Source organism: Cynara cardunculus, assembly GCF_001531365.2.
Source record: "Cynara cardunculus var. scolymus isolate 2C chromosome LG 2, CcrdV1, whole genome shotgun sequence".
In the NCBI taxonomy this organism is placed as follows: Eukaryota; Viridiplantae; Streptophyta; class Magnoliopsida; order Asterales; family Asteraceae; genus Cynara; species Cynara cardunculus.
In genome coordinates this window covers 22,594,908-22,620,413 of record NC_037529.1, presented here as the reverse complement: position 1 = coordinate 22,620,413, position 25,506 = coordinate 22,594,908, and the positions used below count along the sequence as shown (strand labels likewise).

General features: G+C 35.9%; 1 protein-coding gene across 1 annotated transcript; it reads right to left on the bottom strand.

Annotated features, from left to right (window-relative positions):
* Positions 1-3,271: 3,271 nt before the first annotated feature.
* Positions 3,272-22,788, bottom strand: LOC112508031 (stromal processing peptidase, chloroplastic). The gene is made up of 25 exons (XM_025112813.1): positions 22,457-22,788; positions 21,530-21,721; positions 18,622-18,869; positions 17,646-17,844; positions 14,949-14,996; positions 14,677-14,784; positions 13,933-14,121; positions 13,527-13,826; positions 11,583-11,684; positions 9,883-10,017; positions 9,497-9,721; positions 8,704-8,907; positions 8,431-8,601; positions 8,068-8,217; positions 7,769-7,906; positions 7,291-7,518; positions 7,037-7,189; positions 6,724-6,850; positions 5,615-5,747; positions 5,396-5,516; positions 5,232-5,312; positions 4,886-4,987; positions 4,396-4,546; positions 3,974-4,119; positions 3,272-3,580 (listed from the first exon to the last, which is right to left on the bottom strand). The coding sequence occupies exons 1-24, from the start codon at positions 22,661-22,663 to the stop codon at positions 4,028-4,030; spliced, it is 3,804 nt and encodes a 1,267-aa protein (XP_024968581.1). The 5' UTR covers positions 22,664-22,788; the 3' UTR covers positions 3,272-3,580; positions 3,974-4,027.
* Positions 22,789-25,506: the final 2,718 nt, after the last annotated feature.

The following is a 25,506-nucleotide window of genomic DNA, read 5'->3' as shown; positions in this document are numbered from 1 at the left end:
AATATTTGGTATTCATTGAATCATGTTTCAATTTATGAAGATTTACGCCAATAATATGATGAAATCGTGGTTTCCTGCTGTGAGTGAAATAAAAAAAAACAAATATTCAAGAGAATCAAATAACATGAAGARGTTTCATAAATGAGTGACTTATTTGAGTCTTCAATAAATATGGTATACATCATGAAACATTGTCATTGTAAAGAAAAAATTCTTATTCTAAGTTAGGCGAGAGTCGTGAAATTTTTTCATTGTGTTCTTAATAGTTTTGTGTTTCAGGTTGATTCGTTTAATTGGTGTAATGAAATGGGTTTATCACGATGAAACAATTTCTGTTTAATGAAACAATTTTTTTTTATTATGTAATTGATTCAATATATAATAGTGATACAGTTTCATTTTAGTGAAAATGGAATTAATGATCATGAAAAACGTTTGATGTGCAAAGGTTTCATTACGAAGTAGTTAGGCAAATATGTTGATGTTGGTGAAACATTTTCATTTTACAATCCATTCGAGGTTGAATACCTAGTTTCACGATGAAATAGTTTTATTTGATTTTATATGAAATTAAGGTTCATTTAAATGTTCGATATGCAAAAGTTTCATTACGAAATAGTGAATCAAATAGGTTGATACCGATGAACAATTTCATTTCATTTGATATGAAATTAAGGTTCTAGTAAAGCATCACTGTTCAAAGGTTTCAATAAAAAAAAATTAAGAAAATAGGTCAATGCCGGTGAAACATTTTCACATTTTATTTTCATTTTACAATCGATTCGAGGTTGAATAACTAGTTTCACGATGAAATAGTTTTATTTGATTTTAAATGAAATTAAGGTTCATTTAAATGTTCGATGTGCAAATGTTTCATTACGAAATAGTGATTCGAATAGGTTAATACCAATGAAGAGTTTCATTTCATTTAATATGAAATTAAGGTTCTAGTAAAGCATCAATGTGCAAAGGTTTCATTTAAAAAAAAGTTAAGCAAATAGGTCAGTGCCAGTGAAACAGTTTCATATCATATTTAACTGGAGGTTGAATAATGTTTCATGTAATATGAAATTAAGGTGCAGTTATTTAATGATGATTAAAATGTTTCATTGCAAAATGTTTAAGCAAATTTGTGGGTGATAGTGAAACAGTTTCATTATCTCGATGAATGACGCTCGATGAACATGTTTCGTCGTGATATATTATAATATAGTTAATCAAATAGGTTCAGTCTGTTGAAATAATTTAATATTATACTTGATTCGAGATTGAAGAAAAAAATTTAAGATGATGGAATTTCATTGTATTGTATATGACAATAATTTTTATGTAATATTATGAAATAATTAAGAAAAATAGTTTATTCATCCTAAAACATTTTCATTACTCCTTTTTTGAAAAGATTCATTAAACATTATTGAATGTGTTGTGTTTTATTAATGATTTTGATATAACTTATTGATGGATGATATTTTAGAATATGTTAACATTAAAATAGTGTATAACTTAACAAATTGAATACCAATTCTACCCTTTTTGCATAAATAAAATGAATATTAATTATTTTTTAATTTTTAATTTCCTAAAATAAATTGATATAATCTAGGCCATTGATCGAGAAAATAGACGGATGAGATTAGTTTACACGGTTCACACAAATGGTTCAAGTTTTCATTTGAACGCTCCTCTATATATATATATACATATATATATATATATATATATATAACGGGTACGCGATGAGGCGGGGAGTACCATACCCGTCCCCGATTAAGCGGAGAATCCTCGTCCCCAATCGAGGCGGATGGACTGGGTTCCCCAACGGGTCAGGACCCATTCCCATGCCTATATTCGCTCCTTTATCAATTTTGAGTTGTACTACCTAAAACTGAAGCTCGTTTATGGATTCTAACTTGAAATCAATCAACTTATTGATTAGTTCAGCTCAGCCTGATAATTTTAATATTACTCTTAAAAATATGATTAAACCACAAGGGTGGTGCCTGATCGGTTTGAGCTTGGGCTCCAAATGTCAAAAGTGTCAGGAGATTCTAAGTTCAAATCCAAGAAGAAATAAACGTCTTTTATGACTACGGAGATTCAAATGCGGTGACTCCGGGCTACCTGCAAAGCAGGTGGTCGTCCTGGGATTAGTCGGCTCGTATAGCGGGTTGAATATCCAGGTTAATAAAAAAATATTATGTTGGGTGGAAAAAGTCTGTTCAAAAAATTTAATTATATTACTTGTAAAAATATTATTTCTATATTTAATTTTTCATTCTTTTTTCCCAAAAGAATAGATCCGAACAGAAATATGTAAAGATAAATAAGCAACTTAAATTCATATTACAAGTTGGTATGGTATGGTTTGGTTTCCCAAGTTTAATAAGAATAGTTATTATTATGAAATTAGTTATGGACATCTACATGATGAAATATATAGAAAAGAATAAACTTCCAAAAAGAACCGGATATGGGTTAAAAAGTCATAATCTCCCAAATTCACTACGAAAATTAAGCAAATTGTAGATTATAAACGACTTAAGAAAACATTCTCTCAATCTAGGTTACGAGTCAAAAGTTTTGGTCTTCTTAAGTTTACTATAAATACGAATACAACAAGATGGTTATAAACAATCTACAATATTTAAGCCGTTTGTAGACCTTAAAAAAACGACTTTAAAAGAATCATCACGAACCAAGTTACGAGTAAGTTATGGCTTCCCAAAGCTTACATCTAGATTACAGATTTTACGAGTCAAAAGTTATGGTATCCTAAAGATTTTACGAATATAATTACCAACTGCTTATGAGATCAAGAAAAGATTACGATAAATTTTTACTAGTTTGTAAATCTTGAAAAACTAAGTGACTTAAAAAGAGTTATCTCGACGTAAAATTTTAGTAGCCTCGCTAAAATTTACTATGAAATTGATTACGAACAAATTACGGATATGTTCTCTCTTCGTAATCATTTCCTAATCTCTTGGTTACCATTTCATAATGACTAGGTCAAAATATGCTTAATAAGCACCGACCAGTTATAACTGATACTTACCCCTCTCTCTCTCTCTCATTGGTCAAAGTATAATTGGTCCTGGTCCTGGTCCGGATAGAGGTCTTAACCAGTTTTTGAGCCTTCATACCAACCTCTATCTACTGGTGTTTCATACATGTCATTGTGCCATCGATGACATGACAGACGACTCACCATCGTCGTGTAGCTACTCTACATATTATCCTACTCATAATCAGCATTAGCAACAGCATAAAGATCAACGATGCTCATTTTTCCGTATAAAAGGTTATAAATGTACATAGCCAGTCACTGAATATCTACATCACCATCCAAATGCTCCATTATTAGCCAAGTACATGTATATTGCTCAATATATTTCATGACTCGACTAGAATACATACACAAATTTATAGCAAGTACCTATGATCCATCTCTTGCTTGCAACAATTAGCCTATTGTGAATTTACCACTTGAATTTCTTCTACTACTGTAGGTCTTATCGTACGATCTCAGCTGATGAATGGGTGGTCAATTATGTCTTCACAAATCACGACTGTGTACCTGCATACCATAAATATGTCGTATCTCAGGGTCATTGGTCCAGCAGTATCCAAGTTCTGGTAGAGTCGGGCCTCCTTAAGAGGTCAAAGGGTTCAAATCTCACCAAAGATGGGGAGTGTACGTAAGTATTTGCTGTATATAAATAAAACTATATTATGTACTTCAAAAAAATTATGCTGGCAACCAAAGTTTTACATTTATTGCCCATAATTAACTCATCTTGCTAGATAGTGTTAACTGATAAACATTAGACCCTTGATTCTTTTTGAGAGAATCAAATTTGAAGAAAAAAAATTGCATGTATATCATCATAAACGATGATTACGTTGACATGGTAAGACTCTAAGATAAGGGATATTATTAGCCTAGAAAACGAGTTCCCAAGAAACATACCGTATGGTTGGTCTTCATCCGGGCAGTAAGCCAAATTATCATGATCTAGAACGATTATGTAGTTGGCATTGTCATAGTGTGGGAACCTCGTCCCACAGGAATAACACCAGGAAGACCTCCCACGTATTCTTCATCTTGTGTAGAACCTGCATCAGAAGATACGTTAATCTTAATATTATTAATTGTTGATTTATATATAAAGAAATACGTTTCAAGACCTCATGAATATTGGACCTTTGTGAAAAATTAAGCATATTACTTTAAAGAAAATGTGAACAAAAATGAATTCAGAAAAACTCAATCACAGAGCCCCCATCCCCCCAACACACAAAAAAAACCATAATCACCACCACCTACAATTGTATACTCGAAATTCTCGCACACAAACATCTAAAGCCAGAAAATTGGCAGCATGGTTTCACCTGTAACTTCGTCACCAGCCTGAGCACCAGCTACGCCAATACAACAGTACAAGGACTGGTCATCAATCTTCAATTGTTCGTATGCCAGGTATACGTCCTCAATACTCGCAACTCCATACAGCATCGTCATATCTTTGATGCATGAAATGTCCTACAAAAGACATTCCCAAAAAAAAAAATAGGATCATTTGCAGCCGAAGGGAGAAGGATGATTGTGGTAGATAAATCAAAGTAATGGATTTAATATTAAAGGGTCAAACAGTATCCAGTAAAGTTATACAATAGTTTATATCTAGTAAGATAAGATAATATATTAAGAGAAGACTTTGAAGGGTAAATAGTATATTCATCAAGGTTATAAAAGAAGTCCATCCAGTGAAGTAAAATAACATATCAGGAGTATTAGGGTGGATATATCGAAGCAATGGGAGTCGATTTTTAAAGGGTAAAATAGTCTATTAAGCAATCTTTTGGAGTAATTGAAAATCACCTTCCTATGGACAGAAGTGGCCTGCAAATGAGCTATCAAACCGAGCCAGTAGGCATTTGACTTTGTTTCAGCTTCATGTTTCATCAGCAAGGTCCGTTTCGCCTGTCATGTATACAGTGATAACTCAAGTATCAGATCCATAATTATTAATATGCACACCTGATGAAATTACAGGTTTATTCATCCTCAAGACTCAAAAAAAAGAAGGGCAATGACAGAAGACGTTATGCTTCTAGATAATATACGTAACGTATATGAACTTAATGTAGAACTTAATACAAGGCTCTTCATCATCAACAATAACATCAAAACATGTAATGCCATATGGACTTAACGTAGAACGAACCCGGTCCAATTCATGTTCAGCAATCCTTTTACTATGCAAGCCTCTTAGGACACTCTTGCAAGCATCAACAGCCCTGTGTACCTGGATTAGACTCCCAACTGGTTAGACAATCAAAACATACCCTCTCCCATATAAGGAACTACTTCTAAGCTGAAGTGACGCACCTTGCTCGGTGTAGATGTTACAGAGATAACATACCAACCAAGATTCAGCCTGTCAAATAGGTTTAACTCGAAAGATACATCATATGTTAATCCTTGGGAGTCTCTGACTTCAGTGAAAAGCCTGGAAAAACATCAGTTTTGTATATCGTGATCAATATGATCAATACCAAGAGTTCTATAAAGCAACTACACATATGCGGAAGACAAACATAGAATTACCTCGAATTAATTATCTCTGCCAACAGCCCCACAGCAATTGCAAAATACAATGGGTGATTCCGAGGTCTTCTTTGCATGTCAGTATTGATGTTCTCTGCCTTCACGAGCTGTCCTTCGGTTTCTGGTTGTACATCTGTAGAGAAAATTTCAAATGTTTGTATCCTTGATAGATAATATACAAATCCCTGTTAAGCCAAGTTGAATAAGATCTCATTCAATTGCGAAGAAACACAGATAAAGCGGTCGAGAAATTTGTTAAGGCAACTTGATTTATGAACATATGAGAACATGATTCAGGTTACCATGTTCGGATTGTCCTTTTAGGGTTTCTTTAGGATTTTGTATTTGGCCTGTTGGTCAGTCTTGTATCATATACGTTTGTGCTTTGCTCAATCATACGAACTTTATCCCCACAAAACAGCAGGACAGACCCAAAAAAAAAAAAAGAATCAAACGGTGACACCATTTGACTATAAGAAACAAATATAGGGATATTTTTCATAAAATCATCATTGGTCAGTTGCTTAGTTCAATGCTTTTCATATGTGAGGTATTGTGTTCAAGTTTTTTATTGCAAAAAAATTCAGAATCATAATAAATCAAAAATTAAAAGCTAAAAATTAAGAAAATGACACTAACAGGATTCGAACTCTGATCTGGGGTGGAAGAGAAGTCTTGCAAACCAACTCTACCAAGGGAAACTTGTGTTCTCATTGCAGTTTCAAAATATTTATGGTGGCACACAACAAATTAATACGGTGGCACTTTTCAAGACCCTATAATTTTTTACACTACAATGGATGAACAATACGGTGACACGGGCCACCGTATGCTCTACATTGGGTCTGTCCATGCAAAACAGCCAACCTCAACTTAACTGTCTCATTTTCTTTGTCAATTTGCAGTGAGGAAATGCTGGTCTGAATCAGGATCTAAAGATTCAATGTTTGTTTGAATGTCTCTTCGACTTCTTTGCTTTATGTTGACTTGGGAATTTGTTAGATATGCTGCTGGGGTAACATTAGGGCAGATGCTACTTTTGCTTAATATATTTGATTTCATGTAACAAAAACACAGAAGCAAAATAATCGTATATCACGAATGCTTACCATTCTTAACTGACATATTACTTATGGACTCAAGAAGATCTGTTCCATCAACTGTAAATCCCCAGCGGTTTGGCGCAGGGCCTGCAATATATGCACATGCTCGCTCATCAGTGTCCTTCAAGAACACCTGTCAAGTAGGAAACGAGAGATGAGACCACATATAGATTATAGAAATGTTCAATAATAACCACACATGATAATCAAAGAAATGTAATTGAGACAGCAGATACTAGCTCAGATTCTGGACAAAATCTGAATATAGTTTTTATTCATGCAGGAATAATAAAAAATGGCTAGAAATATTTTTGCTCACTTGCTGAAAGTGCAACTCATTGGGAGAAGGTCGAAAAAGGATTGGGGTATAACTCAGTGCTCTTGCGGCACCTCTTGTTGCTCTAACAGTGCCTAGGTAATCCATTACACAAGACTCGATATCCTCTTCTGAAAAGTCCCCGACAAGGCTCACCTATTAAATGGATAAATTTGGCATCAATATCAAATAAAAATGAAAGTTCCACTCAGAAGATTCTCACAAGTCAACCTAAATTATAAAACAAGAAAACACACCTCCATGTTATCACTAACAAACTGATTCATCACTGCATCTCTTACGCTCTGCAATGTTAAATTTTCTAACGAGTATGGTGTGGGCTCAACAAATCGTTCATCTCCATCCAACATAGCAATCATGAGCTTATGAGCAGTTGAGCGTTCCAAGCTTTTCGGAATAGAGCGATAATATGATAAATATAGTTGTCTTGCTCTATCAAATGCGTCGTCAAGCCAAACACTATGCTGCATAATGACCACAAATGTAAGGGTACAACTGAACATAAAATATTAACATTTCATGTAAATGTCTACTCTGTTTAACGAGCATACAAAGAATAGACAATCAGCCAAAATAAAAATAAATTGACATCAAGGATCCAAACCAATCTGGTCGATATCTGGTTAATCATATCATGTATGTTTCCACATCCCCTTCCCCACATATAAATAGTTTGTGACTTTACAATAAATTTGGTTGGGAAATCATATTTACCTCAAGTACCATATGAAGCAACTGGAATGCGGCACGCATTCCATTGTCTCTTGTGGTAAAACGAAACTCCATACAAAGGAATTCTTCTGTGGACTCGAGTGAACAGTTAATCAGATGATTTACACAGAACAGCTCTACCTGAAATAGAATTGCATAAGACCAGACGTAAATTCCAGAATAAGGAAAAGAAAAACATGTAAAATAAACTTGTATGTATACACATAATGCATGCATACACAAATGACTTTAGACAAATCAAATTAGTAATACAAAATGTTAGTAGATAAGTGATATATTACCTGTTCCCTTGAAAAGTTCCCCACACGTCCTCCCTCACTCAAAGTTCGAACGCCCAAAACAACAGCTCCCCTTGCTTCTGGTGTTTCTGCTGCTCGTCCACCACCTACTATAAGCCGCATCACCCCGCCACATGTTTCACTTTTGGAAATCTTGTGAATACAAAGAGTATTAATGTCACATAGATGATAAAATGGAAAGAAATTTGAAAAATCAGAAGTAAACGAATGTGAACAACCTCAGTTTTTGTGAAAAGAATAACAACTGAATAGATGGCTCTAAACATAATACAAAAGTAAACCCAAGTAAAAGTTTGACTTCTAGCAGGAACCAAGCAGCCAAGATTAAACATGGACAATATGTACCTTGTAGTTTATAGAAATCCCATTCGAGAGACGACGCTGTGTGATCCCTGTTTCTCTGTCATGAAGCTTAGTATCATTCAAATCTAAACCAACAGGTACAAAAGAGGGGTTAAGTTGCAATTTCAAATCATGCAGCTCTGTCGAGGTTATCAATTCCTTCGGTACCTCAAACTGCATACAAAAGATGGTAAAAGAAGTCAATAAAATGTAGTCATAATGTCCAAATGCAAGTTCTAAAATCAAACTTTTAATCAAAGCAAGCTAAACAAATACCTCTGCCTCGGGTTCTATAGGTTCCTTCAAACCTTCTTCAATTGCATCTGTTATCTCACTTGGGGATATCTTGAACTCAATTTCACCTGCTCCATCAACATGTACTTTCTTTGGAACACATGCAACAATGGCTGCAGGAACGGGTGCAGATGCTTTTCCAAAATCTGATATGTACTCTAGCACTTGTGCACCGACAAAATTCACCTGCATCCAATATGTTAAAAGATATTCCAAAATGAGAGGAAAAAACAGAATGACGCTTACAATCCCCCCCCCCACCGGACTACAGAAACATAATCTTCATAAATTCTCTAGATTAGCTTTTAGGGGTCAAGTTCAGGGGAAAACCGTAAAAAAATAAAAATAAAAACTGAGGAACACCCTGGTAACGATGGTATGCACATGTTCATACAAGTAATTTGTCCGTTATGCACATGTGCATACCAGTAATTTGTAAGCAATTTGTCCGGTATTCACATGTGCATAAAAACCAAGAAACAACTTTAGTTACTTGTATGCACATGTTCATACTGTCCAGGTAAATGGTTACCACGGTGTTTCTTGGTTTTTTGGGGGGTTTTCCCCTGAACCTCCCTCTAGCTTTTTACCAAGTATAATGGTCCAGTTTACAGAAAATATCAGAGGACAATGACGGATGTGCTTGGCCTTTCTTGATATAGCCAAAAATTTTGGACATTTTGTTTAGCGGGTGCATGAGGAATTAGACCCAATATGTCACTCAAACATAGTAATATGCAAATAGATTCAGCAAATATTATAAAATGAACATTACTTCTTCAAGAGTGATTGTTCCAGCAACAGCAATTAAGCTTTCATGACTTTGTTTGTGATCCATAACCCTATGGCCAAGTGCATCACTCTCCATAACGAAGTCCAAGTTATCCACTGATGATATATTATCACTCATAGCAGATAACTGTTCGCTGTCCTTTAATAGAGCGTCCAGATAACGCGCCAATTCTCCTTTTGTAACGCCAAACTCCTTAAGCCTGCGAACCTGAATCAGATCGAACATCGTAAAATAAGAACCAGCGCATATGAAGATAAAAGTACGTAGTCATGGGGACAATTCAATTTGTGCTAGCTGTTTCAACTGATTAAGAACACATAGGATACTTTTATTGACGATACAATACTCGATTGACGAAAAGTACAAACCTCTTGCGCAGCCACTTTAATTGCACTTTGCCAACTCTTAGGTTCAGCGCTTACTGTAAGAGTAGTAACAGTGCATCCCTCCCTTCCAGAGTCACTATGATCCAACTCAATGGATGTAAACGGTGGGCTAGAACTCTGAAAAATGTTACCTTCCATTAGAAAAATATTTACACAAATAGCAAGTCGTAAACAAGAGAGCAAACCAAAACCCATGAGATACACATGCACACACATAGGAGCATTTTAATTTATGTACACCAAAAATTTAGCATGGAATATCTTCAGCAATGCATCTGTTATTAATCTAAGCCACTGCACCAACCAAAGGAGCTAATTGTCGGGCTTCTGTTTGCAGTATGTTCATGTCACTAAGTACTACACTTTTAAATATCGAATAAGTTCTTTAACAACAATACCATATTAATGTAGGCATAATTTCAAGGAAAGCATGGAGAAAATAACATGTTAGATTTAGCAAATGATGCAAACCGACGCAGATTCAACCACTTACTAAGAAACAATCATATAATTCCATCCTTATTCTTTCAATGAATCTCAATAGGTTCAAAGTTTTGGGATTACATCCTAAGAATGATTGTTCACTGTTTCTTTGTTGTACTATATTCCCTCTTTGAAACAATAGAACATAGATTTAAAGAATTATTATGCACACTAAATGAAACATCACACAATTAGCTATGTAATGACTAGCTTTTGACTCTTGTAAGACTGGCCTGCACACTTTTTGAAAGAAAATGCAAGAAGGCTTGGAAAACATGATATACAAGTCAAGCGTCATTGGCATAACCTAAAGCCTGATTAAAAAATGATCAACTATTAAACCAATCAAATAAACCGAAACCAAATGAACCCAGTAAATTCCACATGAAGTAGGGTCTGGGGAGGGTAAGATGTACACATACCTTGACTCTACGCCAAAAGGGTAGAGAAGTTATTTCTGTGAAGACCCCCAACTTTAAAAAGGTTTTCAAGATAAAAAAGTGTGTATAGAACTTTTAAAAGTTTAAGAGAACCAAACGAAACCCAGTAACCCCACGCATAGGTAAGGTCCAGGGGTAGGATTTAGGTAAGACCTTTCCCTGTTTCCATCACCAGTTTGCAAAACAAAAATTAAAAGAAACAAAAGAGCAAGCTACATGTGAGAGTGTGTGAAAACAAGCAATGGGTACAGCAAATAGAAAATGCAGCAGGGACAGATGTGAGGGAAATAGGTTAAAACAAACAAAATAACACAAAGCGCAGTGCTGACAACTACTAGTATAAGAAGAGAGCTAAGACTAGTGAAACAAACAGGTTTACACAAGTAAACCAATCAAATCAAACTGCTATTCACCTTGCACTGATGAACATCGTCATGCATTACTCTTACGCATTCAACTTTTTAATTAAAAGGCCGACACCGCAATAGCTCCTTGTGGACAATCTTGTCCACTAGTGGATCTATTATTGATGATAAAAACTCGCATGAAATGATTAATGTTTGAAAGTATGGAACTCTTCCGATATGTCAATCATCGTTAAATTCAATCACAGGTAAGTTGGATTAAATTGTATATAATTCTTGAAAAACAGAAAAAACCAAGACATTGATGATGAACAAGCAAAACAATTGTAAAGCAAATTAACATGAAAGATGATGTCATAACAAGGTTGAGTTATGATTTGCACATGTAAACCACCTTATATCTTGAGTTGATGCGAAAATGCAAAGCCGAAAGAAATATCCTCTTCATAAGAACATTACGCAAATCACCATATGTCTGAACCTTGTTCACAGGAATCTGCCAAAAGATAATCAAGCAAAACTCAGGATAAATGAACGGATAGTACAATTTTATGAAAATGGATGCAGCATAAGGGTATAACAACACAAAATACCCATGTGCCAAGGTGACCCTTTTTACTCGCTAAGCAAATCTCAATAATACATGATATACCTTTTTCTCAGATATATATATATATATATGTGTGTGTGTGTATACATATAGAAGGGAAGTAGGCTACAGCTTGTGTAAGATAAGAGGGCCTGCTAAATTGAGAATTGTTTGTGATTTATAATAGATGGAACTCACACGGAATAGAAGATGTAAAATTATGTGAACATGTCAATATTGGTGTCACTTAATGATGTACATCTTGTTAACGCAAATCAGCAAGTGTGGGTTGTTTGTTTCAGCACTTTTTTTGAATTCAACAAATACAATATAAAAAGGATCCTATATCGGAGGTTGCCTTCCCAAGATAGCAACACTCTATAAACAGATCACTAGAAAACACACATTTCCAACAAAAACTTGTGCCATCTCTCTCCTCAGTATTTTTTAACTTCAACAGATGGGAAAATCTTCTGTTATTGCAGTTAGTGAGATCAAACAACTTATTTAACACATGCGTACATACACACGGAGATTCACACAAACCGAAATACACACAAAAACCCAGATCCTTGTACAAACAAAAACACATGCAGTTTTCATACAGAAAGACACAAGGTAATCTTCACTCGATACAAGTTCATCAAATTCAAAAGCTCTCTCACACACAAGGTCTGGTTCAAATACAAACACTAATATTCACAAGCATGCACATGCATATTTGCATGCTATATTATGTGTCATTTCTCTATACAATGGGCATATATCTGTCTGTTCTAGCCATCTGGATCCATCCACATAGAAGCCTAAACCTAATAATGCCCAGCCAATATATTCAGCATCCTTGCAACATGTTCTTGTACAAAAGTTCTTATTAAATTGGGAAATGCACTCCAGTACAATTTAACAATTGACCTACATATCGTGTCACCAGTTGGGCTGATGAGAAAGAGAGGTTTTTTTTCCAATTACATAGCTGCTAGATAGGCCTCAAATTTTGAATAGTAACATCAGCAAGCTAGTAAATTGCTGATACATAGTCAATGACCATGAAGCATGAAGGACGAACTGTCGAGCATAATTGAAAGCATTAGAGCAACCTGATACCACACAGCCAAGATCTCCACAATCAACTCCAATCAATCCTCGAACTTACCACCAAAAGTTGGCTATCCACCAATCAAAGCTTGATGTGCCATTCATGGGATGCAAATACATTGTCATTAATAATGAGGCTGCTTAAGCCAAATGAGCTACACCACACTGAGTGGCACAATGAAAGAGGCATAAGTAGCTAAAGATGATATCCATGAGTAAGAGCCTGTCTGTTAGCAGCTTAATGAGCTTAATGGCACTCACAGCTTATTCGGTCAGCTATACATGACTGTTTGGTAGTGCTTAATGATAAGAATGTGGCTTATTTAGTAAGCTTCTAAGGGGAGCCTTATGCAGAAAGCCAAGTCTTTCTCAAACCTGCCCCTCCCAATTAAAAAACATGCTCCTTCCACCTAAGAAAAAACTATCCCAAATAAAAGTCTTCCCATCTATATAGACAGATTAATCCACACATACAGCTTTATCCATACAGGACTTAATGGAAAACCAACCAAACAGCCCCTAACTTATATGCACATGAAAATTTGCAAGAGCAAGAACAATTGGTGCATAATCCCATTAAAAAGTTAGGGTGTATAATTATGAAAATACATGTGTATAATTATGATTGGAAATTTCTGGGTCACTTCATACCTTACAGAACATGTTAATGGAAAAATTTTGAAGTAGTTCATGCTGAAATATCTGGGGTGACTTTGGATCCTCGTTTCTCCCAGGAAGGGACCAATTATGCTCAACAGGAGGACGAACTGCGTGCCTTTCTTTTTTAAGAACTTTTGATTGGTCCACTGGAAGAGGTGATCTGTCATGTGAAGAATCAACAGATATACCTCCTGTGAACTTAGGAACAAGAAAATTAGCCATTGCACCAAATGCACTAGGTTTAGGTGCTACAGGAGTCTCATTGTCAACATGTTTCTGCCCAAAAACAGCCTGCACAAAATTCTTTGAATTAATTTAATTCAAAAAGCCACTAAGGAGCCATTTCTTCTGAAAACACTACTTTAACCAATTTTAAAAAATGAGCATGTCAACTTACCTCGATGTGGTGAACAGTCTTCGCAATGTTGTCTATATCCCCAACAATATACAAAGTCGCATTCGCTGGGAAGTACCAACGCTCATGGAATTTCCTGATTTTATCTGCATCCCACTTCTTAATCTGCTCTTCTAGTCCAATTGGGAATCTTCTACTCAGCTTATTCTCAGAATGTAAATGTTGCAACAACTGTGCTTAGAAAACAGTAGAAGGATTAAAAATGCTGGCAAGAATAAGAATACAAGTGCATTATCTGCATATTTTCAGCAGTTAAGTTGAGAGATGCTATATGGAGCAAGGAAAAAAGTATATTTGCTATTGAATTGTTCATAAGGGAGTCAAACTCCCAGCTCAGTAAAGAAGAAGAAGAAACTGAGTGCATTGTGTGTAACTTCCCAGCAGCTAAGTTGAGGGGTGCAAATGGAAAAAAAAGGGAAGGAAAATACTTATAATTCCTACTGTAGTTGTTCTTATAGTGCTCCATCTATCTCCTATGATCTATCGGCTTGTTTCTCAAGTTCTCTCCTCAACCAAAAGGGTTACAGAAGCTCCACTTCAGGTTGACAAGATTCAAAAATAATAATGAACTTTGACATGTGTTGGCAGAGACAGAAGCAAGGAAGCACATATCCAATAGCCATGCAATCATGACATATCCACATCAGGTGTCCTGAACCTGATACCCTGTCCATCCAGCAGTGCTGGAGCTACACGGAAGAAGAGAAGAATACTAGTAGCATCTACCTGGCAATCAACACGGTACTCAATAGTGTTCATCATTTGCAGCTCTGATAGTATGGCCCGCCTTTCTTTTTCAACCCGAGAAGCAAGGAATTTCGGGAAAAAAGCTATCTACAGCATAAAAATAATAGGCATAATAATACACATTGTTAGAGATCTTATTTAACAAAGTGATTAAATAACAATTGTTAATTTGTTATGATGAAAAAACAAAAGGATTACACTTTGCAATAAACTATTCTCTTGAAGGATCAAATTTCTAAACCAGATTATACCTCGTTTAAAGCGTCCAAAACAACTGGAAGTAGATCATCATCAACATCCTATTGAAAAAAGCAAAATTTATTGTGTGAAGAAAGATAGAATGCATATAGAGGTTTGTATAGTAGAAGATAAACAAAAAAGCTTTCAAATTCATTTTTTTTATAATGACTAGCTAGATTTTACATCTAACCAAAAGATCGTAGGGTTTGGTTTCAGGCACATTATAAATTTAGGTACGGTACATGATGATTATGACTACTGGATCTTCTGTAGACAAAAGAACCAATGGTCAACCACAAGGGTGGTGCCTGATTGGTTTGAGCTTGGCTCCAAAGGTCAAAAGTACCAGGAGGTCCCAGGTTCAAATCCAAGTAGAAATAAAAATCCCCTTATGGCCACGGAGGTTCAAATGCGATGACTCCGGGCTATCTGCAAAGCAAGTGGTTTTCCTGGGATTACAGGTTAATAAAAAAAATGGTTATTTTGGTCTTTTACCTTAAAAAGCCAAATTGTTATTATTGGATGACTCCATGGGAGCAGCCTTGAACTTCTTCACCATAAAACACTCAAATGAAGGATGCTGGTACAATTACACTCTGGGTGTTTATTGAGGATGTTAAGCCCTCATACCAGCATCTGGTGAAGTATTTTGGTTGGGTTGGGATATGAGACAATCATGTAGATATTATCTCATGTTATAGGACTCGATTTTGTGTTTTCCGTTAACAACTTAATGCCCTTCTCTCATACATGATTTTGTGTTACAACTCATATCGCAAAGGGTACTTCAACACACGGTCTTGTCTCTACTAAACAAGAACAAGTAGGGTTGGAGGATATTCATTTCAAAGACTAGTCACATGTTCGCTTTAGAATAGGACCATAAGAGATGTACAACTAGGTCTTGTGTCCTCCTCGAGGAAAATCTCATATCTTGAAGCGTAAGAACTAGTTGTTTCCCTTTAAGTACATACTTCAAGTATAGTGATATGGCACCTACTACTGATGAATTTATTGGGTTTTCCACGTTGCTACAAAAGCAGGTGATTTCCCACTTGCCATGATGGAGATGTATTTAAATATCATATTGCTACTCCAAAAACCAGGCCTTGAAATACCAAGTTACCAAATATATTAAGGTGCATTGCCATTTGTTCATGAGACAATATACATCTATATATCATCCTTTTATCGAGCCACTTAATATACTCCAGGTCTGCAATATTCTACTAACTCATCGTAGATCACTGATTAATCCTATATTTAGCAAGATGTGTACGTTTGATGTGCATATTGTACCTTGAGAAGTGTTAGATATCAATAGTCAATGCATAGAACATATTCGTGAGTTCAATCGGAAATGCAAAATATAGAGCATTATTAGTTATATTCATGTCTCTCTCCGCAAGCTCCTTACACCATATACTCACTTTCTCTCATAATATATACATTGGGCCCATTTATTTTATAATCAAGACTCTTTTCAATGTGGTACAATATCAAGTATCATTAATAGCATCCAAGTTTCAAAATTTCCAGTTTGGTCACTAAAGTTTCCTTTGTACACATTTAGTCCTTAAACTTTAAATGTTAGCGTCAATATTGTGACTTTTTGATGCAGATGACCATAACTCCCTAAGAAGTTCAGGATTTACTTTTGCAAGAACTTAAACTTCAATAAATTTTATAAATTACTTTAACCCCCCTCCCCCCCCCCCGGTTCAACTGCCTTTGCGATCAACGTCTCTCCACTTCCTCGATTTTACAAGCAATAAAAAGGGATCTACAAAAAGAACAACAATGGAATCAAACGGAGAAGAGGCTGTAGAACTGGCCACACACCCACACCATACCCATGATTGACATGTCCATAATGTTCAACAGCAACCAAATGTGAATGTCACCGTCATCACCACACCATTCAACGCCGTTTGATCCTATCCTCAAGAAAGCCGGACTCCTTGTGGGTGTCTCTGAAGTTCTGTTTTCATACCAGAGGAATGTAAAAATCTAGATGTCCTCCCGAGTCATGATCTAGAACTACAGTTTCCAGCTCCAGTTGGTGGTGAAGGAGAGGCGACTTGGGATTTGAAAAGAGAGTCCTAGAGTTTTCTGTGGGAAGATAATGATGTTGGGATATGGTTTTGATGAGATTGAAATCAGAAATGGGACAACAGAAATGTCGTAAACTTCCTGTGAAGTTAGCTGATGAGTTTCAGTCACCAAAAGCCGAATGGGAAAACCAGGGACGATGATGATGGGGTGAAGTTTCTGGTGTATTCAAGGGTGTCACTTGTTGAGGGGAGGTTTGGGGGTAATATATATAAATTTGGCTATGTTTTTTATGATTTGCAAAAATACCCACTGAACTTTATCTGAGTGTTATGGTCATTTTTTTCCAATATTCCCCAATACGAGACTTTTACTTTTGGGAAGGTTATAGTAGCCAAAGCCATTGGAATTTTTAGTTTATACATTGGAAAATTCCATTTTGTTATTAAAGTTTAGAGACCAAATTTGTTCAATAAGAACATTAATGACCAAATTTGTTCAATAAGAACATTAATGACCAAAACAGATATTTGTGAAAGTTGGTTGCTCTTTAGTAATATTATTAACCTAAACAGAATTATAAACATTAAACTTAAAGTAATCAAATAAGCTACTACAGTAATTAGAGAGCATGAAAGAAAATAGCAAGTACAAACCTGTGTACAAGTTGGTGAATGGATGTGAAATACTGTATGATGAAAATCTGTATAAGCATTTGAGCGTGCACCAGTCCTTAGAAGTTTCTCCCGCTTCTTACTTCCAAGAAATGCGACATGCTCAATCATATGTGCAATACCTTGCTCATCATCTTCCTCATCAATTGATCCCGCATGAACCTCCATGTGGGCTTCAAACCTTCACATAATAAAATTTTAGTATGTTAGGTATGCCAAAGAAAGGAATTATAATGTCTACGCATTTCACCAGAAAACAATGTAATAGCTTCAGAACCACAAGTTGGCTGATAAAATTACCCAACTGAAGCATTTTGTTCTCACAAGTAAAATTCAATACTAATCTCCAACAAAACAATAAGGATTAGCTCTACATAGAAACAGCAAAGCAAGAATCAATCAAAAAATGAGACTAATAACTGATGGATGATAAACATCTGCATGAGAAATAAACAATGAAAAAGACTAGAACACATCAACAACATGAATCTTCTGTACCGTTTGTGTGGATGGCAATCATCATCTTATGCGCATGCATATTTAGATCAGTATGGGTGACAGAGAAAGGAGGAAAGGAATGACTAATGAGGTCTAAATACTTGATAAACAGAAAAGAAGTTTTTGCATACTAGATGCACTATAACTTTCTACTTCCTATTATTAATATGATCCATATGCAGCAAGCACAATACATTTGCCATTCCTCAATATTGAAGTTCAACCCAAAAATCTGTTTCTTTTGATTGCTAAGTGCATAATGATCATCCCTGCTCTATAAAAAACCGTCATTGGTGTACAGGAAGTGGATTTAAGCATTGTCAAGTATAAGACGGTGCTTCATGTTGAACAACTGAAAATAGCTACACATTAAATTCCATATACATATAAGGAAAGAATAAGGTATGCATTCTGTTTATGGAATCACAATTCGCATATATGCTGTCTTACAAAGTTAGACCTGTTTTGGGGAACTTTGTTGGGCAAGATGAGGTAGCGAAGTCCATTCTCTAGTTGTCCCCTATACAACTTTGGATGGGATGGAAGTTCAGAACCTAAAAATCCCTGTAACTCCCTCCATTCGCTGCTTTCTGTGTCAACCATATAATCAGAAGACTGCTGCTCCAAAACACCCTCTGGCCAGGCTGTACTTGCTGCATGTGGCTCATCAGGACCTACAGCTGCACATCGAACTCGAACCTGTTTTTCCTGAGGATGCACAATGTATAGATCAGATACACTACAAGGTGCAATGAGTTTTCGCAGTTCATTTTAATGTTAACATGCAAAACCTTTTCAATCAGCTAACATTGTCAACATTTTGCACCTACCAGTTCCAAAGAAACAAAAGGAAAGAGAAAAATGAAATATAACCTATACATTAAATAGAATATCAGAATCAACGATGAAAACATCTTCCTCATAGCAATAACGCATATCGTTATTATGTCCCACGCCAATAATGCCCAATGCCAATAGTATCTACAGACGTGCAGTTTGCCAATTTGACTATTAGTCAGAGTCTCAGAGACAGATGCAAATATCATACACGGATAACATTGGATTTGAATTTGGATTTGGATTTGGATTTGGATACAGATGAGGGTTATTGCTCCTTCGGGTTATGGACAAGTCAACTACAAACCAATTTCACATTTCTTAGAAAGGATTTGCATAGGATTGTAATTGTCAAGAAGATAAACATGAATTTTAAGAAAAGCTTTGACACAAGTCAAATGCAGAAAGAACGTACGACATTGCAAGACAGTTCATCCAAAAACCAAGTTCTCCAGATAAGTTGATTAAAACAATAAAATAATCTCTAGCATTTTCATGATCAGTATGAAACTTTATGAACTCCCAATTTTACTAGAGATAAGTTTTCAAGGTTATATGGAGTAACCAAAGGGCCTTCGGCCTCCCAAGAGGCCAAAGGGTTCAAACCTCACCAAAGGGAGGATATTGTGCGAGTTTATTTGTTGCATTTGCCATATATAAATATGGTATGCTTAATAAAAGGTTATATGGTGTATAGGATACACAACGTCACAAAAAAGTGACATATAATACCCAATTGAAACACATCGTTGTGTTCTCACACTTTTGTAAAGCCTTTGAGGAGTTGCAAGCTTTGGTACCATATGGTAGAGATTTGGCATCCTAGGTTCTAGGAAACCACTGTGTGTTTAGTTATATCTAGTTAATTTGGGTTGCTAGGCTTGTCTAGTCACGCGTGGATGGCACACAAGATTAAGGATAAAGGCTACTGAAATTGGCTAAAGAAACCATGAGTCCCTTGCCAAGCTTTCTTTGATGGAAGGAGCTTATCTAATAGTGGATGCAATCTTGAGAAGGCCACAAGGAGTGGACGTAAGCAAAAGTCCATGTCACCTTAAATTTATGCCAGAATCTCTCTTTTTCTATTCTTTATTTAATGTATTTTAAATATTTGTGCTTAAAATACATGTAGCTTTTTGTGCATGTACACATTTTATCAACTTTTCCAAATGGAGGCCAAAGTTAGGCACATTATCAAAAGTCAGAACAGCCTATTCCATCCCCCCCCTGCGTTTTCCCCTCTAGGACATGTTCTCACAGATCTCATTCTAAGTGTTCTGATATTCATTGTAGAAAGAAATTCCTCTCATAATTCTCAAAATATGGCTAGAAATACCAAAAGCTCTTCATGTACTCTTGAAAATGTATCCAAAAAAGCAAGTAGTCTTGACTGTCGGCATTCACAATCTTGTAGCAATGCCTCCACACAAGAGGAATTAGAGAAAAAACCATCTCCGTTAATCAAGATAATGTCGCAGTTAGCATGCACATTGCAATTAGATCATTGATCCTAGTTCCATCAATTCTAGACATGACCAATATTCCCCTCTAATTGAGCATTTACACGTAACTTACTATCATATAAAAATATAGATCTAAATGTCTCCGCGAAAAATGGAATCACCTCTGGCCACAATTCATGCAGGAAGTTTGTCATGTATCTTTCCACAAACACAATCTAGAACTTTCTTCATATCATATAAAGCACCCATCTTCCTCCATTCGTGTAGGTTCCTTCATAAAAAAACATCTAACATGTCTAAGGAAAAGACATCTATGCTTATAGTTCCTAATCCTCCACTACTTAGAATTGAGGTTTGGTCTGCTCACATGTAAGGAAAGAGTGATGGACAAAGAGAAATTGTATTAGCATGTCATACGATTTAATTTAGTGTTCATTTAGGTGGAATTTATATAGTATTACTTTCATGATACCTAGGGATCTAGAGTATTCAAAATAATGCATGTACTTTCTTTCTCCAAGTGGTATTCGGGTTTCTTTCTTTGTGAGAATTGTAATCCAATGGTCTATTATTTAGTTTGAGAACATTTTTATTGACATTGTTCAGTATTTAGTTATTGTTCCTATCCATAGACTTCTGTGATTGCTTAGTTGCAATATAGCTTTCTTGTCTTATCTTGCATCAAAAGAAAATGTAACAAATAGAAAAAGAACAGGAGTATGAGCTTGCAATAAGGTCATGACAGATTGACATCTCATCGAATAAAACTGTTCATTCATATGCATATAAGTGATTGTGATTCTATGTTTCGTGATTTCCATAAAGAAAGGTGTGAGAACTTCAGCAAGTCCAGGATAAATTTCAAACTAGCCTCCTGGAATGCACCTACCTTCATATTTTCCTTTCAGTAATCATGTTTTAGATAAAAAACATGAAAAGTTTCATGTTAAAAAGATAGAATATATAAAGGTAAAAGAATATACAGGAATATAGCATAAACAAGCAAATGGCACGCAAAAATAATACCAAAAGGTTATCCATCCAACTAACTACAACTAGAGAACTTACAAATATATTGTCTACTCCATGCTTTGACAGATGAAACCTAGATTTGTCTGAGAACACTCTTGGAGTAGATTTGCATATAAGACCTCGTTTTCTCCGCCCGTGATGAAAGCAAGAGAACCTTGTACATTGATCTAGCAATGGCCTCTGGATCAACGGTTTATCTGATGGAGAAGTGCATCTATCCCAAGCAGTCTACAGATAAAAGCATAAGATTTAGTCAGATAAACTAAGCAAAATAATGCCACACAGCAAGAAAAGTATATATACCTCTCAAAATTATCAATTCTAATAGAGAAACAACCATATTATTCGAAGAAATACATAGGGCAAAAAAATAGATGCATCAGGTATATATCAACTTTGTCAACCGTTGAAACTTAGTTGGATTGTTATAAAGAGCATCATTGAAAAAGAAGGTGATTTTGTTGTCTTCGATATAAATTTGAAGACATCTACTATCAATCAAGGTGTGTAAACCAACAGTCTTGCCTCTTTTTGTCCTTGGGGTCATTACTCATTTCAATCAAGATCAACTGATATGTTGAGATATCAATATCATGGTTGTAGTTGCCCCTTTGCCTTAGCCAAGGCTTGCAAGAAATTTCAAAAATGGGCCAAATATACAGTTCAATTGAAACTTCTCCTACAATCAGTCACCAACATCTACAATTGCAAAGTTTGACTCACCAATAATTCAACAAAAATGTTTTTTTGACTATTAGTCAAAGTTCTAAAACACACATCAATAACTTTTAACCATCGCCATGGTCTAAAAGTTCACTTCAGCTTCAACAAAGCCATCCAAAAACAAAATCTCTCCAAACTCTAGACACGATATATACGAACCGGCAAACAAGATTCCAATATTATTTTGCTCCTTTTACCAAATTAATCAACAAAGAGAACAAAATTAGATAAAGAAAATACCTTAGTGGTAAAGTAACGAGGCGAAGCAGCGGCAGCACGGCGGCCATGTGAATGAAAACACCGCAAGGTAACAGTCTTGTTGTTCTTGGTGGGTATGAATCGATTCGACGGCACAGAATTTGGGTTTCTTGAAGAAGAGGAGGTGAAAGGGGATTTAGACTTCACCTGTAATGGGACGGAAGCGCATATGATAGATGAAGCCTCCATCGTCTTGTGAAGGAGAGTTGCAGGTGGAGCTCGAGAGGGAGAGATGAAAAAAAGGGGGAGCGACTTTTATCCTCACATAAGAAGAAGGGTCTATTGAAGGCCAATTTTGATTTTTTTGTGGCAATAAACTCCCCTTTCTTTTTCATTTCCATTACTTCTGAAATTCATTGAGTGGTCGGTTTGCTTGGGTCCGGGTCCGGATGCTCCGTTTGATTGTCTCCTCGGTTTTGAAAGCTTGGTGATAGGGATGGCAACGGGGCGGGGATGGGGCGGGGTTTGCAATCCCCGGCCCTGGCCCCGGCCCTGGTTTATACACACAGTCCCCGGCCCCGGTCAACTTTCGATCAACCCCGGTCAACCCCCGGTCAACCTTCGGTCAACCCCTGGTCAACACCCGGTCAAATAAAAATAAATAAGTTTTTTCTAAGCATGATCAACATAACAACATAATTACATCATATATAGTCTTGCCTAATAAAAATAATAAAATTGTAAAATTAACAATAATCCAAAGAAATGTAAAATTTAAAACAAGTGTTAATATAATTACATCATATCTAGTCAAGAAGAGTAGAAGAGGATTGAAATTTGGACATATCAATTACAAAGCCCAAGTCCATAAGTCCAACAGGCCGCACATATCAATTATAAGCCCAAATAATCAAAATGTTAATATTTATATATATACCGGGTGTGGGGCGGGTCGGGGGATACAATACCCGGCTCCGGCCCCGGCCCCGGTTTGCCTCTACCGGGGATCCCCGGCCCCGGTACCCGTTTTAGCGGGGAATCCCCGTCCCCGTCCGGGTCGGGTGAACCGGGTTCCCCACCGGGTCGGGCCAAATCACCATCCCTACTTGGTGATGGTCTCCATCGGTTTTGATTTGGTTCCAAAGGCTCGATATTGGTACCAAAGGTCTCTTGGTCCAACAGGATCTGGATTGCTGATAAGGATCTGATTCAGACCTTATCAAAAGTGAAAAGGTGTGTGTGAGTATTTGTTTTATTTAAATATCATGTACTTCAAAAAACTCCAATATTGGCTTCATTAGTTTGGTTCGGTTTTAAAAGCTCGAGATTGAGTTGATTGGTTTAGTGTAAATCAAAGCTCGGTATAGGACCAATAATTGATTTAGGGGTTGTTTGGTTGAGTTTCCATTGAGTCGTGTATATAAATAAAGCTGATTGTGTGAGATTAAATAAATTGGGTGGGTTTTTGTTTGGGAGGGGCATGTTTGAAAAAAAAAAACTTGTCTATGTAAAGCTCCCTGGAAGCTTACACGAAGCCACTTTCTATATCATTAAGTCACTACCAAACTGTCATGTTCAACTGACCAAATAAATTGTGATTCTCGTTAAGCTTATTGGGTTGCTAACAAACAAGCCCTTTAATCCCATCAATCTGTAACAAAACCAAATCTTCACTTTGCAATCTCTCGTCTTAGACAACGAAAGAACGAAGGGGACGACACTGGCAACCACGACAACTTGGGTTTCTTTCCTTTTTCTTTTCAATGGACGACACTGGCAACAACGACAACTTGGGTTTCTTTCCTTTTTCTTTTCAGTCGGGTTTTTTTTCTATTTAGACACGCTAACATTTTTTTCACAAAAATCTATCTTTATAAAATTAAAGTACAATGCATTGACATTGTTGAAGTTCACATTATCCCGACTTGGACCATTTACGTTCAATATATAGCGAAACTTCATTTCTTTTATCAATGACTTATTTGGATAGTAATCTGACATAGTTCCATCTAAACCAATATATCAAAAAAAAAAAGTCAGTCTTTTTGTTAGAAAGTTAAGCTGGTAGGTTATATCGGTCAAATAACAAAACTCAACAATACGAGTTTTCCGATAAAATATCATTTCCCAAAAAAATAGACAACTTTCGTGTAGTTTTTTTTCGTAAAAATAACCAGTTTTTCTAGTGACAAATACCTGATACATGTACCAAAAGTAGCATACCAGTATACTTACTAATTGTAATCCATTTATTTAAAAATGGTTGTTTTTTGATATAATTTATTTTAGACAAACTAAAAAAACAGTTTTTTAGAAGGAAAAAAACAGAACAAATGAACTGAAAGGGTTTTATTTTTTTGATCATGTTTGAATTATAATTAATTTTGGTTTATCTACTTCTATCCATGTGGGGAGGAAAGAAACATCTGTATTCTATCATGAAATTTATTTTGTACACGGTTGGAGGTTTCGTTTTTCTCTTAATGAGAGTTCTAAGTGTCGGTTTATATGATTCTAATGGACCAACATTAAAATTTGAAACATTAGTTAATCATGTCGATTTACATAAGGTTGAAAACGATGTCCAACACAGCACCAGACAAAAGGATCCTCTAACACACAGTTTGTTAATTAGATCTTACAGTGTTGACCAATTTCACTATACTATATCGACATCTCCATCAATTGGATAGGCACCATATGTATTTACCACTACATATGCAATACAAAATCAAAGGTTTTTAGCTTCAACTTCAACACCATGGTTCCAGATTGAAAACAAAGTATCCACAAACAAAAATTCTCACACTGTGAACAAAATACCTGGAAACAAAAACTCAAATTGATCGAGTAACAAGGACAATCTATACATATCTAATTTATTCATATGGTGGTTCCACATATAACATAGAAAAAAATCCATGGTGAAGTTGCAAAAAAATGAAACAGAAAACCATTCATTGATGGATTTGTAGAGAAAGGAATCTGTAACTGCTTCAACTGGGATTCCTGTGATGGTGGCACCAGGAAAGGGAGGGGGAGATGGGGTTGACGGGGAAAAGGGAAGGTGCGGGTGCAACTGAAAAGGGAGA

What these genes read in the sequence shown, in the direction of transcription:
- LOC112508031 (XM_025112813.1), bottom strand. Translation starts at nt 22,663, where the DNA reads ATGGAGGCTTCATCTATCATATGCGCTTCCGTCCCATTACAGGTGAAG. An exon ending in ATGAGTTGCACTTTCAGCAA is followed by an intron (nt 6,851 to 7,036) that starts GTGAGCAAAAAT and finishes CCTACTTGACAG; the next exon opens with GTGTTCTTGAAGGACACTGA. An exon ending in CCACTTCTGTCCATAGGAAG is followed by an intron (nt 4,547 to 4,885) that starts GTGATTTTCAAT and finishes TGTCTTTTGTAG; the next exon opens with GACATTTCATGCATCAAAGA.